Source organism: Stigmatopora argus, chromosome 4 (genome assembly GCF_051989625.1).
Source record: "Stigmatopora argus isolate UIUO_Sarg chromosome 4, RoL_Sarg_1.0, whole genome shotgun sequence".
NCBI classification, from domain to species: domain Eukaryota; kingdom Metazoa; phylum Chordata; class Actinopteri; order Syngnathiformes; family Syngnathidae; genus Stigmatopora; species Stigmatopora argus.
The window spans coordinates 9435955-9454232 of NC_135390.1; the positions used below are offsets into that span (position 1 = coordinate 9435955).

At 39.5% G+C, this 18278-nt stretch overlaps 1 protein-coding gene across 1 annotated transcript in view; it reads right to left on the reverse strand.

Annotated features, from left to right (window-relative positions):
• itga8 (integrin, alpha 8) overlaps positions 1-18278 on the reverse strand; it is a 48742-nt gene that overhangs the window by 1904 nt on the left and 28560 nt on the right. The window contains exons 16-29 of the mRNA XM_077597697.1: positions 16743-16798; positions 16092-16249; positions 15889-16020; positions 15503-15570; positions 14211-14358; positions 11436-11528; positions 8191-8270; positions 7334-7414; positions 5455-5560; positions 4412-4570; positions 2554-2670; positions 2357-2470; positions 2069-2170; positions 19-141 (exon numbers count right to left, since the gene is read on the reverse strand). Of these exons, the coding sequence (XP_077453823.1) occupies positions 19-141; positions 2069-2170; positions 2357-2470; positions 2554-2670; positions 4412-4570; positions 5455-5560; positions 7334-7414; positions 8191-8270; positions 11436-11528; positions 14211-14358; positions 15503-15570; positions 15889-16020; positions 16092-16249; positions 16743-16798 (1537 nt within the window). The remainder of the gene's footprint in view (positions 1-18; positions 142-2068; positions 2171-2356; positions 2471-2553; positions 2671-4411; positions 4571-5454; positions 5561-7333; positions 7415-8190; positions 8271-11435; positions 11529-14210; positions 14359-15502; positions 15571-15888; positions 16021-16091; positions 16250-16742; positions 16799-18278) is intronic.

The following is an 18278-nucleotide window of genomic DNA, read 5'->3' on the forward strand; positions in this document are numbered from 1 at the left end:
AAAGTCTTAAATCAGAACCTTCCACATGGCAAGCGTCAGCACGGCGAGCACCAGCAGCCCCAGCAGTATTGCTAAGATGATGACCCACAGTGGAACGGCAAAGGAAACTTCTGGTGTCCCCCATAACACTGGTGTGCCCATCTACAAGGGACACATTCAACACAATCATTTATATATATGGACCAATACTAAAATTGTTATCACGATAAAATAAAATAAATCAGTCGATAGGGTACACCATCCTCTACAGCTCTCACAACTACGGCAAGCAGCCCCCGACTCTACTATTTTCCCCGTAGAAAAAGTACTGCGCAGTCACTGCTGGGATATGTAGTTCTTTTGTCAATTCACCCAATGGATTGTGGCCTGTATACATCAACATCAACACAGCTTTACGAAGCATGGAAAGCAGCGTTGGAAAAGTTATGCTAGCTACTAGCTAGCTACTATTTGCGAATGGATTGTGGCCGCCTGGACGAATGTATAAAACTCAGCGTTTTCGATGACTCATTTGGACAATTGTTCAATTCGGACACAGAAAATGAGGGCTTTGATGGATTTGTGGGTGAAGATGACGTGAGTACATTGTAAAATGGCTAAATAAAGTACAACCAAACTCAGTTTTGCTTCCGTTGCTTTTTTAAAAACGTGTTTTTAGCGTGTGAGTGTAGCGTGTATGTTTAAGCTGGTGTATGTTTTGCCATGCCTGGCTGCGTCTATAAAAACGGTGCGTCCTTTGTGTGTGTAAATACAGAAATAGCTCTCGTTATTGACACTGCGGCTAAAAATACGATGCGCCGTATCGTCGTGAAAATACGGTATGTATATAGATAATGTGATGGATTACTGTCTGATATACGGACATCAGGTTGCAACAATGTTGCTGTCCTCAAACAAAAAAAGCTGGATTTGTTATTTGAGACCCCAAAACGCATAACTGTGAGCCAGATGTAATAACTACTACCGCTGTGCTGGCGTTTCATACAAATTCTGAATTATGGAGCCATTTTTCTTCCTGCCAAAAAAACAAGTTTTCAATTGAACTTTGAAAGGTTAGAGGTGCGTTGATTTATTTCAATTGTGCGTTTGAGGCACTGGGGTGGACGGGTGGTGAGCCTGTCTGTCTCACTGTTGCATTGACTGAGGGATGTACTGTATCACTGTATTTCTGTTGGTGGCAACATTATGTTTCATGTTACTCTGAAAATACTTGATCTGCTTTGAAGGCCAATAAGTGATTAAAAGGGGGAGGATTTTTTTCCCTTTATTCCTGTAAAGACTTTAATGCTTCACGTTGAATTGCATGAAAACTGTAGAATATGATAATAGAGTAAATAGATCTTTCATTAGAGAAGCAGTTTTCAGAAAAGTTGCACCAACAGATATGGCACCAAAATGATTTCATCGGTATCGACGAGTACTAGAAAATAATGTGGCAATGCTGGCCAATATGTCCGAGATTTAGTTCCCAACTGCTGGTCGCGCGACCTAGAATGGCTGCCAGCTATGCACACCGCTGTAAAAAATGCGCACTTGTTTGCCCTTCCCTCTATGACGATAGACGTCCAATCATCTTTCTACTGTATATTCAAATGAGTTCATCACTTGTAGAATACATTTGAAGTCGGAGCAGCAAATTCATTCAATTATCAATGGCAGACAATGAGTTAAGCAGTGTCTAACCAAACCATTTCATACAGATAATATTACAGAATTGAGTAAGCAGTAGTTTAATATTAATAGATTTGTTCCCGCTGGTATCGGTACATTATTGGTACCAGTGTCAGAATTGGTATGGGAAGCCAAAAAATCGTATCGGTGAAACACGAGTTTTCAGACTTGTGGCGTCAAATTAAAATATGTTTAATTTGTTTGCAGAGGCGTGTTACAAACTGATTACTAGCCATAAAACAGACAGACAACCATCCCCATGTAATCAGGTAAACAACATAATCTATATTTGTCGTGTGTAGTCTGACCCTTCGGGAATAGGCAAACTCCACACAAAATGGCCTGATCCTATAGTTTCAAAATAAGATTTAAAGGTAATCAAAATCTTCCTTCTTACCGAGATGGTACGATGAGGTAGTGTGGGGGGCTGGACCCGATAAGGCATGGCCAGGACCGTGAAGGACACAGAGGAGTTGAGAATGTAGGGGTCGTTACGTCGCTGCATGACAAATATGCAAGTTATTTGACCAACAATCAAGGCAAAGGGTGAGCTGACACGTTTACGAGTTGCATGGCAAAGGTCACGGATGTTACTTCAACCTTTCTAGTTTAGTTACGCAGCTAAGCTAGTCCTAGCAGATAAACAAAGGGTTAATGGAGCAAAGATGTGGAACCAGACACTGACCTGTAGGAAGGTATGTGCCCACATTCTCGACCGGACCTTAATGACAGCACTCTGGCCGCGATCCAGATGGCCCACAATACATTTGATTATCAGGCAGGAGATATTTGTACAGTTCTGTGGAAGACACACCTGTGAATTCCTCAGGAGCATTTTGATCAACATTCTGGCTAAGTTGCACCATGTTGAGTGTTTCTTACCAGTGTTTTACCGTCGTGACCGTGGGCGGTGCTGGTGGACCGCTTGTGCCGGCGAAGGGGGGTGCTGGTGTTCCTCAAGAATCCCAAAAGTTCTGGTGTATCTTGAAGGTTTGAAATCTACAGAGGATTTATAGAAGGTCCTGCTTACTGTGGCTAAAAATTATTTAACTAAGCTAAAAAACAATCCACTTTCTGAACCGCTTATCCTCACAAGGGTTGCGGGGGTGGGGATGTTGTAGCCCACATGTGTCAAAGTGGCGGCCCGTGGGTCAAATCTGGCCCGCTGCATCATTTTGTGTGGCCCGGGAAAGTAAATCATGAGTGCCGACTTTCTGTTTTAGGATCAAATTAAAATGAAGAGTATAGATGTATATTAAATTTCCTGATTTCCCCCCTTTTAAATCAATAATAAATATTTTTTTAATCCATTTTTTCTGTGTTTTTAGTTCAAAGATCATTTTGTAAAATCTAAAAACATATAAAAAAAGTTAAAATGAACATTGTTTTAGATCTATAAAAAACTGAATATTCAGGGCTTTTAATCAATTTATAAAAAAAAGGTCTGGCCCAAATGAAATGGCGTTGACGTTAATGCGGCCCGCGAACCAACCCGAGTTTGACACCCCTGTTGTAGCATATCCTAGCTAACTACGAACACCAGGCAGGGGATACCCTGAAATTGCAGGGCACAAGAAGACGACCAACCATTTACGCTCACACTCATAGGGGACAATTTAGTGTTCAACCAGCCTGCATGTTTTTGGGATTTGGGAGGAAACTGGAGTACCGGGAGAAAACCCACACAAGCCCGAGGCAAACATGCAAACTCCACAAAGTGAGAAGCGACCTAGGATCGATCCCTCGACCCTAGGACAGTGAGGCCGACGCGCTAACCACTCGGCCAAGCTAAAATCAATTTTTGACAATGCCAATGAAGTCTCACACGCACTGTTCCCATCTCGGTTCATGTCCATTATTCTTCACGTGCAAACTTAATTGTGCACATTTTCTTTGCGGCTTGCACTGCAGATGCTATCACTTTGCATTGGAAAATACTTCAGGTGTAATTTCTGCTAACAAGCAAAATACTCTCTAAGAGCCAGCTGGCACAGAAGACACAGAGCAGACAGAACACCTGGTTGGACATTTTCTAAACTACTGGGTGAAAATCCTAAAGCAATAGATGGCGAGATAACCATCTCGTAGCAGTGCATAGTGGGTTGATTGTATTCATGTTTTGCCAATAGTTTGAGGCATTTACCTTCCATAATGTTTAATTATATAAATCCTTTCAATGCATTGCTATTTATTAGCAATGTTTTATTTATAGTTATATAATGCAAGGATTTCAAACTTGTGGCACAGGGGCCAATTGCGGCTCATGGTTGCGTGATTGCTGGATTTGATCAAGTAATTTTTATATATCAGGCAAGGCCTCATTGTAGTGTCAGTTCTAACTGGTTTTTGCTTTATGTTTTCATAATTCAAGTGCATTTCTTGAAAAACAAGTAACTTTTAAAAAATTTAATTTGCTTGGATCAGATATTTGTTGCATTTTTGCTTCACTAGAAAGCATTAAATGTGTGATACATTAATTAAATTGTATTCACGGAATGAACTACTGGAAACTCTTATCTTATGGCACAAATGTATGCATAGTATAGCATTTCTTGAGCTTTTGGCAACATGAAATTTAAGCAATAATGTTTAATTATTATTGGAGAATTATGAAGCAACAGTACTTCAAAGTTCAAATACAGTTTTCGTTAAACACCAGATTGGTACAGTATAATACACTGAATATTTTGATATTCAATAGTTTCTATATTTCTATACTCATGTCCATACTTTTTCTTACCTGAAGTCCGAGTGGGTTGAGGCTGCTATTCGTCCGACAGCTTATTGGTCCATCAGTTTTAATCTCCATTGCATACAGCAGGTTCTCATCACGGAAGCGGGAAGGCCAGCCGACCTCAACCTCGGCTTCCCCAATACTACTGGGACCGGCGTTATGGAGCTGGAGATGTAAGAAGTGGTCGAGAAGTGAGCAGTTTTATTGCTCTGGGCCTCAAGTGACTATATGCTATAATTGGGTTATCATAACTGTGGCGTGATGACACTGGCCACCTGGGTTTCTGGCTCCAGGGCTGCAACACTAATAGGCCTTTCCTCATTGGGGATTGGACACAGAGACAAGACTCATCTACAACTTCAACTCTAGTTTGGCACGAGATGCAGAGGAGTAAATTGGGAGCTTAAACGAACCATCAATTCAAAAAAAGCCACCTTCCCATTCACTCACACATTCTCTCATAGAAACACTCGCGGTCATTAACAGTGAGGCAAGTCATCCAAACAGGACATGATCTTGGTGCTGCGGGGCAGGAATTAGGGTGCAATGACCCCACCGCTCCCCCAAACCCAGTACCACCCCCCCAAAAAAAGGAAACAAAATGTCCTCCTTAAGTAGAAGCAGCTGCCAAGCGGGAAAAAAAGTACCGCCGATGAAAAATCATTATCAGCTGCAGGAAAGGCCAGACACTGCAGCACTCTAGTTCAATGAAGCAGTGGCCCCTTTAAGACCCAAAGACATCACATGTATAGCACATGGACACACACACACACACACACACACACACACACTCACAGACACACACAAGCATTGTAAAATGTCGCCAGTTTGTCTGCCATACCCCCTCCTTCTATATCTACCTCATTTTGACCTTGTTTTTCCTGTAATTATGCTAGTTTGAACCATCATGCTCGCCTTTCTAATCTACTTGTCCCCATAACAGTAATTGCACGTCACATATTGTTTTAATTCATTTTTTTTTCTGTCATTTTTTTTTACTTAAGATTGTACGTTCCACTCTTATTGCAGACTGAGTGAGTGCAGGTTACCTCATAGATGTGCGTGACCTGTGGACCCACATCATCTTCCTTGACAGGCTTCTCTTTGGGTTCCCAGCGTGGAAATGGTAACACCACCTGAGAGGGGTGAGACACCCTGTGGCGACAATGGAGAAAAGATCTTATTAGATTAGGTTCGCCCATTGGAGCGTAATATTGGTTTCAGCTTTGTTCCAGAGTAGTTCAACCTTTAAAATGCAGGTTTTTAAATGTTTTTACAATGTGTATTATTCTTTTTTTTTTATTTCATTTCAATCAGCCCAGAAAGTTACTGGTGATAGCAAAAATGATCATCTGATAACCACAGAAAATACATGTAATTTGTCGAATGGAGACACAGAAAGTGTATAGTCAACAGGAATGAATTATTTAAAATATAAATTATTTGGTTGTGTCAAAGAAAAGAGTGTTGTTAACAAGTCAGCCAAATTTGCATGATTAAAATAAAATTAAAAATAGATTTGATAAGGCTCCCGAATGGGGAGAAGTAAAGCCAGCCCGTCAAGTTTCAGACATAGTCGTGTCCCCTGAAAGTGCTCAAACGCTACAATCAAGTGCAAAATGTTTACTTGATACCATCGTTTGTTACAAGGTGGATGATACTTCCATGTCAAAATAATTTATTTACAAACCCTGCAATGCTTGTTAAAACTGGGAGGAAAAATCTCGTCAGGGGTTTTGTGAGAACGAAACCCCCCCCCCAAAGAAAAATCTAACCAGTACCTGAATTGTTTACGTTCAGTTCTTTTTCAATCAGAAGGAATTCTGGATTTTCATGAAACAGCTATTTGGAGCTCATATAAACACTGCAAATTACACCTTGATTGAAACTTATTTGACAGAAGTATAAACAGCTCAGCATATGTTAAATAGCATCTTCCATGTTACATTTAAAATGTTGCCAAAATGTTTAACATGTATGCGATCTGAACGAAACTTGGTGAGACAGTACACATACTTTAACCTGGCAGGTACGCATAGTAATGTAACTTTTTCACAAATATCAGTCACCATTGATTAAGTGTCACTGATGGTCTAATGCACAGGTGTCAAAGTGGCGGCCCGGGGGCCAAATCTGGCCCACCGCATCATTTTGTGTGGCCCGGGAAAGTAAATCATGAGTGCCGACTTTCTGTTTTAGGATCAAATTCAAATGAAGAGTATAGATGTATATTAAATTTCCTGATTTTCCCTTTTAAATCAACAATTGTAATTTTTTAATCCATTTTTTTCTGTGTTTTTAGTTCAAAAATCATTTTGTAAAATCTAAAAAAATATATATAAAAAAAGCTAAAATAAACATTGTTTTAGATCTATTAAAAACTGAATGTTCAGGGATTTTAATCCAGTTCTTTTAATCCATTTATTAAAAAATAAATCTAAATATCATATCTAAAATGGTCCGGCCCACGTGAAATCAAGTTGACGTTAAAGCGGCCCGCGAACCAACCTGAGTATGACACCCTTGGTCTAATGGTTTAAATCTAACTGCCTTGCATTCATGTTAAAAAAGAAAAGAAAAACTATTTTTGTTTTTTGCATGGCAACCACTTTTGACAACACGAACTGGAACCTTTGAATGATGCTTGATGGCAGCTGACAACTCTTATTACTATTACATTTTTCCATTACAACAGACGAAAAATACTTTTTGTGTCTGCATATTTGTATGCGTATCACTGTGCATGCCGAGGGCACACAATTAACCCATGTGCACATGATTATAGTTGATGTAATTTTTTAAAATTTAATCACGCACATTTTATTGTGGCAGAGCAAAAACAAAAGAAGACAAAAAATGTTCCACAATCCCAAAACATAAAAGCAGATCATATTTATGTCAGAGATGAAAAAAAATACCAGGACTCACCCTCGTAAATCAATTTGAGCTTTAGCAACGATGGCCAGATTCAGGCTGACTGGGTTGCTTTCAGGGTTGTCTTTGTTGGAGCTGTATTGGAGGGGGAATGTGGGTGGGTGGGGGTGAAGATTCACAGTGGGTGTCAAGGGAATAAAACACAGCACCCTCTCCATGTTGTGAAACTGAGGTCTAACGCAAGTGACAGGAATGTCTTGGATGATAAATTTACTCTGTCATTGTTTGTTAATGATTGAACTATTGACATTCTCTGACATGCACCTGTGCAATAGTGAAAAGTGTGCATGTAATAAAAGAGGACATCAATTGACACAAAAGCCAAACACATTGAACATTGAAACGTTACAATATATTTGAGCTCAGTCCCAAACAGCTCGTAATTAATATTTCAAAGTCCACGCCTGAGTTTTAATCTACCATATTTTGCTGTTTATTATATTCCCCCCATTTAACATACCCGGGTATATTAAACGGCAGGGGTATATTAAATGGCGCACAAACGGGAAGGTACAATCCACTACGCACTCTTTATGCCGTGACGGGGTGCATCAACGTTTTGCAGACTAAAACTACTTACTGCTCAGGTTAAAACTACTTACAGCTGAATAAAGTCTGACTTGGAATTTTAATGAACTTAAGTATCTATAATTATGCCCCCATGAACACCATACAAATCTTGCCAAAAAAGCCGAGTTGCTGTTTAATATATAATATATATTAAACGGCCGCGGTATATTAAATGGCGCACAAACGGGAGGCTCAAAAAAGCAAAAATCATTCAATATACCCGGGTATATAAAACGGCAAAATACGGTACCTCTAATGGGATAGTTTTCAAAATGGGTCACCTGTGGATCTGTAAGTCGAAGCTAATCTTTGGTCCTGCATCTTCGAGCCTTTGGACTGAAAACCGCAAACCAACAGACAGCTGTGGAGAACAAAAACAAAAAAACTTTAGGAGAATTAAGACAAAAGATGTCAAATGTGTTCATTTCTAAGGGACTCATGGTACCCTAGTGTCCATTAATGAGACAGGAAAGACCCAATTAACCAGCTCATTTTGTGCAATTATATGAGTAGAAGATCCAGTTTGTAGTGATGACAAGACTCACATTAAAATGTTCGTAAATCAGCACCATGTCCTCTAACCCAAAACACATGGTAGAATGCGGTCATCACAAAACTACACAACAGTGTTGTACATGCACGCACGCGAGTCTTGCACTGGACATCAGGCCTGACATACGCTTGTGAAAATGACAGCAAGCAGGCTTCAAAAATCAGCCCCGTGGGGCCGTGGAGATGGGAGGCCATCTATATGGAACGCATTAGTAAGGCTGGAAGAGAAGAACCAGGCGGTGAAGATCCAAAGAGGGCAAATGGGCACGGGTCGGTCAAAGTGAAGACGTCACAGAGGTCTGATTTGAAAGGGGCAGTTCATCTTTAAAGTTGCTATTTTTTCCTTTCGACTCAAGCATCTGTTGGCAGCATGGACCTACGTAATTCAGCGGATGAAAAACATCCACAGAAAGCTTTTTTAATTAGCCTTAAAACGACATGTTGTTCATGTCAATGCTCAAAAAATATTTAGAAATGCAAAATGCCAAAATATTCCTCAAAATGTAGCTAATCCACATCATAGCTTTCATATTTTCATGTTCCATATTTTTATCAGAATGATGCCTGAGGCAAATTATATTGGTGATCTACATATTGTAAAGAAAATTTATACAACATTACACCATTAATGAGACACTGTGTCACAGTGTTAGGTTGAGGTAGAAAATTGTTTGACCGATAATACATTAAGTGTATTATTATAACATTATTCGAGAGCTATTGGAATATAATAAAGAGCATCTTGTACAACACATTTCGCCATATTTATTACTGATTGTACATTGCACAGCAGCACCTACACTACACTAAGTTGATCTACACGTTAAATGACAATCAATCCAAGTCAGTCCTTGGGCAAAGCATCAAATAATGCTATACATTCTTCGCATCTCATCTCATTTTCTGAACCACTTTATCCTCATTAGGGTTGCAGGGGGTGCTAGAGCCTATCCCAGCTGACTCCGGGCCAGAGGAGGGGGACATCTTGAATCGGTGGCCAGCCGATCGCAGGGCACAAGGAGACAAACAACCATGCACACTCACAAACAAGGGCAATTTAGAGTGTCCAATCAGCCTACCATGCATGTTTTTGGAATGTGGGAGGAAACCGGAGTACCCGGAGGAAACCCACGCAGGAGAACATGCAAACTCTACACAGATGGACTGACCTGAACTTGAACCCAGCGGCCAATCACTTGCATTATAAAGCACTGTGTGACATCAGACCGTGACCAATTTCAAAATCTACCTTTTACAGAACAGTTCACTTGTCAACACGAATGACTGCAATTTAATACAAATCTACACAGATATTATCAACCAGGACAACACCCCATATATTGACCTATCTTATGCATAAAACTGTTTAAAATATTAGAAAATGATTTTAAAGCCTCTTAAAATACGGTATGTATTTGTTTTCCAACAAAAACTAACACCAAGAACAATACTTTTTAGCTGATAAAGACATTTCATTATCATTCCAAAATGATTAAACTCGAAGCAGATTCATCGCACAACATAAAAATGCACACTCAAATGGCATGAATACAAGCATAATTTTTTTTGTTCTGTATTAAACTACATCCACTGACTTTTGTTTTGGACAACATTAAATTATGAAGGTGAGCTCAGTGCTCCTGTCAAAGTATGGCACAAAGGAATTTTAATAATTAGGTCTACTGTGTCATTACATTTGTGTTCCATCACGTTATTACAGACTCGCCCTTCAAGGGGATGTGCTACATCTGTGACCCCAAGTACAAGGAATGACTCAACTTCAGAGATGACAGCTCTTTATAGGCCAAATACTATACCCAACATCTGCATGGGGGTGCGTGCAAAAATATTCCGCACAAGCCTGTGGATTCCTAAGCATCCACAGAGGGCATGGGGAGAGTTAATAACTCTCATCTGGACGACTGGGACACCCCCACACACAATGTTCCCTCTAATTTTTCGTTGGTCTGAGCAGAAAGTCAACCTCCCTGAGCGCACCGAGTACCAGTGTGAGCGACATCATCGGTACTCGGATGATTCGCCTAAAGACGTTTCGCCGACGGACGTTTGACAGACGGGCAGGTCGCCGAACGGAACGTCCATTCGGCGACCTGTCCGTCTGTCAAACGTCCGTCGGCGAAACGTCTTTAGGCGAATCATCCGGTCACGACATCATCATTGCTCGCTATGGGCACACCAGTATCACACCTGCCACAAGCAGGTGCATGTCAATGTTCCCTCTAATTTTTCATGTCAAACATGCTGTAAAACACGAAAAACATAAGTGGACAGAGCTACTGCCACTGGCTACCGCTTAAACGGCGCCATCATGGGGAAAGGGGTAAAAAAAAAAAAAAAAAAAAAAAAAAAATAAAAAAAAAAAAAAAAAAAAAAAAAAAAAATCCGATTTTTTTTTTTTTTACTGCGCGCCATATGATTGCTGCTGCGCAGAGAAGACGAGAGTAGTGCGCAATTGCGCACGCGCGCAGCTTAGAGGGAACACTGCCCACACATATACAATTTTGTGTGTCTCGCAATGCATTCCTCAAGCAGTGTAACATGACCAACATTGACCACTTAATTGATTTATAACAATGCTGGTTGTCACTTTAAACACTGACACCTTTTTGCTAAGATCATATACGCTTGACACACACACTAATGTGACAAGTGACATAAGATCTATATATTCATCCCAGGAAACGACGATCTGTTACTTTACAAAGCTTCAGCTTCCTGCATGTGTCAGTCATCAAGAGGTAAGTGAATCCTTCAAGTATGCAGCACCCTCCGTTGGCGCGTGAATAGAGTCAAGGCGAGGGGAATTGTGTGTAATGAAATGAGGGTCAAGGAGATGATTGGTAATGATTGGAAACAATCAATCAGTATGTGTTAAGGTTGAAGAATTCCAGGGCTGGTTTTTAATGGGGGGAAATGAAAAATGTTGATGGATTTGCAGTGTGAAATCACTCACCTCAGTTTGGGCCACCATTGGATTGCCCAGGTCACACACCACCATCCTCGAGTCATTAACCATCTTGTATTCACAGTTCAACCGAGACAGAGCCTGAAGGAAGGGGTTTGGAGAAGATGTGTTGAAAAGGAAAATAATATACAAAAAGTGAGATTAATGATTCATTTTTGAGTTGTCAAAATTGCTCAACATTGGGTGACGTGTATGGGGTTCTGTCTCGGCCACAAATAAGAGGATGCATTTAGGTTTGTGTTTTTAGTTTTGTTTGATCGATTTTCTCTTTTCCGGGTTTCCGAATGACTCAATGTTCCTCGCTCCTCAAGACACTGAAGGGACAAGGAAGTTGCTGCCATATTAACTCTGCCTGCCATTGACGCATTTTTTTTAAACAACTGTTTATTTATTTATTTTTGAAAACTTTTTCCCTTATTCCAATGGACTTGTTCATAAATTAGTGAACCTCAACCCATACTTGCATGAACAACTATGCATTTTGGGGAAGCTCATTTTATACTAACCATATATATACTAGTATCATGTTTATCAATTTACACTTGACCACCAGACACTGTTGTAAGCAGGTGTTTTTAAATCATTCCTCACATTTCAAACCTTTTGGGGAATTTGTTGCAGGCAAAACTCTAAATAAACAAACAAAAAACCCCAATGACAGTTCAACACTGGAGTTTTGGGGCATTAAACATGTTGTCTTGGTAGTGTATTAAACTGAGTAAATTTTGAAAAGGGGCTAAAAAATAAGCAAAGTGAAAGTTTGTGTATTTGCAGAAGTTATTTTTTGTTATCAGTGAAGTTGGAGAACAAGCCAGGATGGAAGGCAGCATCAAAAATGGGAAACATTGTTGCGAGTAGAAGTGGTTGAGAGTGATGAATGCTCTGACAGTTAGGAAACCATCCATCACGTAGCCCCATAACAATCTCATTAGTACATGCCCCAACCCCCACACGCGCGGCAATTGACCCAGTGGATTTCCAGGGCCCGCTAATGCACCGTGGGCATCATAAAAGGAAGCTTTCTGTGCCTCTGCCAGTTACATGTAAACTGCTAATAGTCCTGCTTAATCAACCCCAGCAAAGATTTTCAAGAAACAACCGGAAGTGACATCGCACTGGACTGCATGTACGTATATGCGTCATGTTGTATACGTCTTGATTTGTCAGCGCGTGTGTTAGAATTATTATGGGGTGTTTCTATATGTTTTGTAAGCATTTTTAATAAGTAATAAGGCATTTCAATTACTTTTGTATAAGAGTGTCTTTAGTTTGAGACTGGGACAAACTCGAGGTCACCCTGCTGGCTCCAGCTTGTTGAAATAACACCTCACCCTCCAAGGACTGTTTACTGGGAGATCTACGAAGGACTCATAAATTGTTTTGTCTGGGACACCGGCAGTTTACCTTATAAAGAAATTATTATGCTCATACTGCAAATTCTTACGCAGGTGTTTTTCTTTCAATGGCAATTGTTTAAATCAGATTACCTTTGAATGTTTTGGTTATGTGCCGCTAAATGTACCGAAGAGTATGCAGCTCGTCAGAATGCACTGGGGGCTAAGACGACGCCACATTGCATCTCCTTGCAAGTTGTAAGCAGAGTTTGTTGAAAGATGTTTTTCCTTTTTTAATTAAATATTACTAATAATGATTTAAAAGGTTTGAATCATTATTCCAACATTTAATTAAAAAAGGAAAAACATCTTTCAACATCTTTCACTTGTTTTTCCATCTACAGTAGAGGAGATACAATTGGCCGCACAGAAATCCGGTATGATGGCGGGCCCTCGCGACGGCGTCGCATGGAGAGAGGGTGATCCGACATACATTGATGATGAGTATAAGTTGGCTAATCAGATCGCAGCAGGTTGGGAGTATATTTTTCTTTTAATTACTCCAAACAAAAATGTTGATTGGATAAATTACCTGCATTACAATGTCCAAAAACTTGGAAATTATACTGAACAGGGATTTGTGGCGATAAAGGAACAACTGGCAGCCACTAGTCTGACGGCGTTCCAGGATCGTGCAGCGGTTGAAATGCTTCTTGAAGGAGCAGGGGGCGTATGCAACGTTTGAAAATGTTGCACTCAACAACACGCCCCCCACTGGGTCCCACACCAGGGCCAACGATGGCCTGCAGACCCTAAACCGCAAGATGAAAAAGCATCCTGGAGTAGAATAATGTCCGCTGACAGATTTGTGGCCTCACTAATAATGATTTGGCCTAATTTGTGGTAGCCCTTTTTGCTACGATTTTGACATTATGTGGGTGTTGTATTATTCCCTGCTTAAGATCTTTGATGAGCCGACTTATAACCACTGCGATTGCCCCTACAAATTCCAAATTGCATGAATTATATCTCCTACTGAAGTGCTGACACTAACAGTGAATTCCAGGAGCATGGTAATTACGAGGATGGATTGGACGAAAATGATCTTGTGTTCTGCTTTTCAGACCTGCCGAACGAGTAGAGCCTAAGCGGGTAAAATTAAAACAGCCAACGGTGATATCCCTCTCATTTTGAATTTGTCATAAAATGAATAACAAACATATAGTAAAAGGAGGGAATGTTAGAATTATTATGGGGTGTTTCTATATGTTTTGTAAGCATTTTTAATAAGTAATAAGGCATTTCAATTACTTTTGTATAAGAGTGTCTTTAGTTTGAGACTGGGACAAACTCGAGGTCACCCTGCTGGCTCCAGCTTGTTGAAATAACACTAACACCGCGTGTGTGGCAGGTCTGTGATCTATATCACCTCGAGTCTCCTCTCCACGCCAATGTAGTCAGCCTCTGATGGGATCACCACGTGGAGCTCTGTCTCGTAGGATCCTTCTCCTCTGTTTGCTGCACTGACGGTCAACATGATCAAATTATCGTCTCCAATCACCAGCTCAGAGTGGTCCCTGTGGAAGCGGATTTTGATTCTTTTTTAAAAGTCATGTATGCAGTAGTGATGCGGAAATTGATAAACCAATAAGGCCAAAGCATTAGCAACCTGTGTAATGAAAAAAATGTTGCAAATGTCAGGCTCTTTAACAAAAAAATGGCTGTGTTAAGACCTACCGTATGCATGCAAGTACATCTATATGTATGTATGTGTGCGTATATATGTATGTATATATATATATATATATATATATATATATATATTTATATATATATATTTCAGCAACACGCTTATTTATTTATATATTTATTCATGTATTTATTTATTAACCCACTTATTACCTATCTATTTATGTCTAAAATGCCTTTCCTATTTCTGCATCCTCACCCCCTTGCTACTGTGACAACGAAATTTCCCGAATACGGGATGAATAAAGTTATCCAATCCAATCCAATCCAAATGTTTGAAAATGAAACCGCCCTTGTCTCTGAACTTGCACAAAACGTAGACTTTGGATCAGAACTAATTTGCAATGTCCCTCTCCCAACTGAGTTTGACAGTTGTAAGAAAATTAAAACAGCATGCATCTATGTCAACTATTAATCAGAGATGGAAAATACCACAGTTAGGATATTTTGTTACAGTATTAAAAAGCTTTTTCCTCATGCATATATTGGGCTACCCAACAGTTTAACAATAATATCTATACTCTTTATTTGCTACAGTGGAGTTAATGGATGTTTTCAATATCAATTTCCCTCTTTTATTAACTACCTCAACACATACTAATAACTTGCAATTGCAACTTGCTGGCAATATACGAGTTAAAAATACCTGTGTACCTGCCAGCTACTTTTAAAAATAGGTTGCATGTGCGATTCAAGCATTTGTCGAATCGACTGCTTCTGACCTCAGCTTATGTGCATATACTGTATATGTCAGTCAGTAGTGGATGACAGGATGTATGTACAATGTTGCCATGGGGAAGGCATGCATCTGGAATCACTACAGAGAGAAGGCTGGCCGAGAGACGGACCCACATTACAATCTCCACATGGTAAAGAGAACAATGGACAACTCTAATGTAAGCCTTTGTCAATACAGTATGTATTTTCTGTGTATCTTCTGATTTGTTTTGTGTTTGTTGGTTGAGTTCTTACATGCTCGCAGAAAGCTGGAGATCCGGGATGCAAACATTGTCGTCACCACAGTCCAGCAGAATGTAAGCCTGAGAGGAAAAGGCGGGGTCGTCATGAGTAAATGTAAAGGCTACATTAGATATCACCAAATACATCAAAAATGTCCATGCATGTACATATATTGAGTTATCCAAGCTGATTTTTGAGGTACACTGTGGACTTGTTGGCACATAGACAATCGCAATTCACACTCACAGTCACACCCATGCAATTTAGAGTCTTGTTTTGGAATGTGGAAAGAAGTCGGATACCTGAAGAAAACCCACATGAGCATGGAGGAAAATGCAAACTCCAAGCAGAAAGGTCAGAACCACTTTCCCAACTTTTTTTTTTGCATTCATGCTCACCTGCTCTTGGAGGTAAGTGCTGCTGTAGTAGTTTAGCACTGGTGGAAGCAGCTGGCTCTGAGGGGGAGGAGCCAAGCTGTAGTTCAGAGCCAATGAGATGGGAGTCAATTTATCCCGGAACTCATCTTCCTCCTGTAAAGAAAGATGAACTGCCAAAGTGGTCTACTTGTGAGGACAGTGTGCTTTTTGTCTAATTTGCTCACTTTCAGGTAAATGGTGTACTTTAAGCAAGCCTGTGGATGGTCGTGGCCCAACGTTAAGAGACCAGTGGTCTGAGATTGCTGCGTGTCCAAGAACAGGACTCGCTTCACACCGCCTCGGACACCTTTAAACCAATCCAAATGCAATTCGGCTCTAAGATCTGAGAAAAAGTGATGGACACAAATTTAGGAAATATGTTACACAGGTATCCCTCATAAAATTAGACTATTATGGTCAAAGGTATATTGGCTTTCAATAGTAGTAGAGTGTAGAGTGCAATGTCCCGCATCTTAATTTATATGAGAAATAGTGCCAATTTGATAATATGAGCTCTCTTGATTGTGATTCTCTTGATTTTTAAATAGTCGCTGGACATTTTCTCATTGTTCTGCAAAGTTTGTTTCACTAGTGGCAATATATAGTATATATAGAATTCTTTTTTTTGTCTGTAGCCATTAATTGTTAAAAAAAATCATTTAAAAACCTTCTTGATCTTTTATATTTGAATCATCTGAAAATGCCACGAACGGACCTGATTTCCGATCACGTGATTGGATATGGGACATCTCTAGTATATACATATTATTAAAAATACTGAGTCTATGTCCCACACAGCATAGCTAAACATTGTGATTGATCTAAAACTTTCTTACCCACAGAGTTTGGGATTGCCACTCCACTCACTTCTGCACACACATCCACCTTCAGGCTGCAAGATAAGTGATGTAGAGTTAATGTGGCGTATAGTGTTAAATGCAGACAACCTAAGGGATTTAATCCAGGGAATTTATTGGGGTATTTTATTCCTTAGAGAGTTTTCTTTAAACAAACAGATATGGGAGCCCAGGCAACTGTTCCACATTTCCTTATCACCTCCTTAAATCAAGGTAAGAGTTAAGTGAGTCCAAAATGGGGAACTGTTAATGTCTCACAATCTAAGCAGCTTTGGAAAAGTTACTGAGTTAAAATTAAGCACCACATGGCACTTTTTGACTTGTTCCGCTTCATTCTAATGAGTTCATTGTATATATTGAGCTAGAGATTGGGTTTCCCCGAATATAATAAATATTTATGATGCAGATACTTAAGTGCACATAGTAAAATACAAACCTTTAAAAAATGCCCCCCTTTGAGTCAAATTCAAATATTTTTTTCTGACCAGTTAGTATTTTGAGTGTTACATGTGTTTTATGTGTGAGAGTGATTATAACAATTGGTGTGTGTGTCTGTGCATGTGTGTACGTGTGGTATACTCCACATATAACATAGCCTTGGCGCTTTCTTATTCATGACAACCAAGTAGATGGAACTGTTCCAAAAATGCATGTGCACTTTACGACCAAAACACATTGTTATTATTAGACATGCTTACTGTAGCCCCCCAGCCACATTTGATGAGTGAGAACATTCAAAACATTTTACACCACAGCTTCAGCCTCAATCCATTGTCATACATGGCCCATCTCCACCTCTAAGACAATAGATGAGCATTTCTTTCTTTTTTCTTTTTAATGCTGTGACCAATAGTTACAGCCTGGCCTCCATCTGTTTTTCTTTTAGAAGAACGGTAAATAACAGCCAGTCATAGTCCCTAGGAATGCATGCTTGGAAGCGGAAAAAAAATCTAAACAACAACAATGGATTGGATCATTCGTCTCAAAATTCATAAAAAATAAACTGGAATGCATTGTTCACACATTCAAAAAAGTTGGATAAGTATCAGTACTTTTAGTGGTGGGACCACAGACTACTGGGGGGAAAAATCATATTTATGAGAGCATCAATAGCTTGGTCTTATTACAATGTGCTGTAAATAAATATCAATACCAAATGTTGCATGTATCTCTGATTTAAACAGACATTTACCGTAAACTCCCACGACGAGAATTAATGCAGAACAGAAGCACAAGCATGTTTGCTTAAGTTATGAGTACTGTACATGTTCACATAATATAATTATATAACCCAATAGGCAAATATATATATATATATATATATATATATATATATATATATATATATATATATATATATATATATAACAAATAATATATAACAAACAAATTTAAATGAACTTGGATTAATATATACAGACACTCAAACATACTTTTAATGTAACTTTACGCAAAACTGAATTCTAATTTTGTTGTAATCTTTTGTTACCTTCGTTTTCCGGCTTGGCGGTTTGC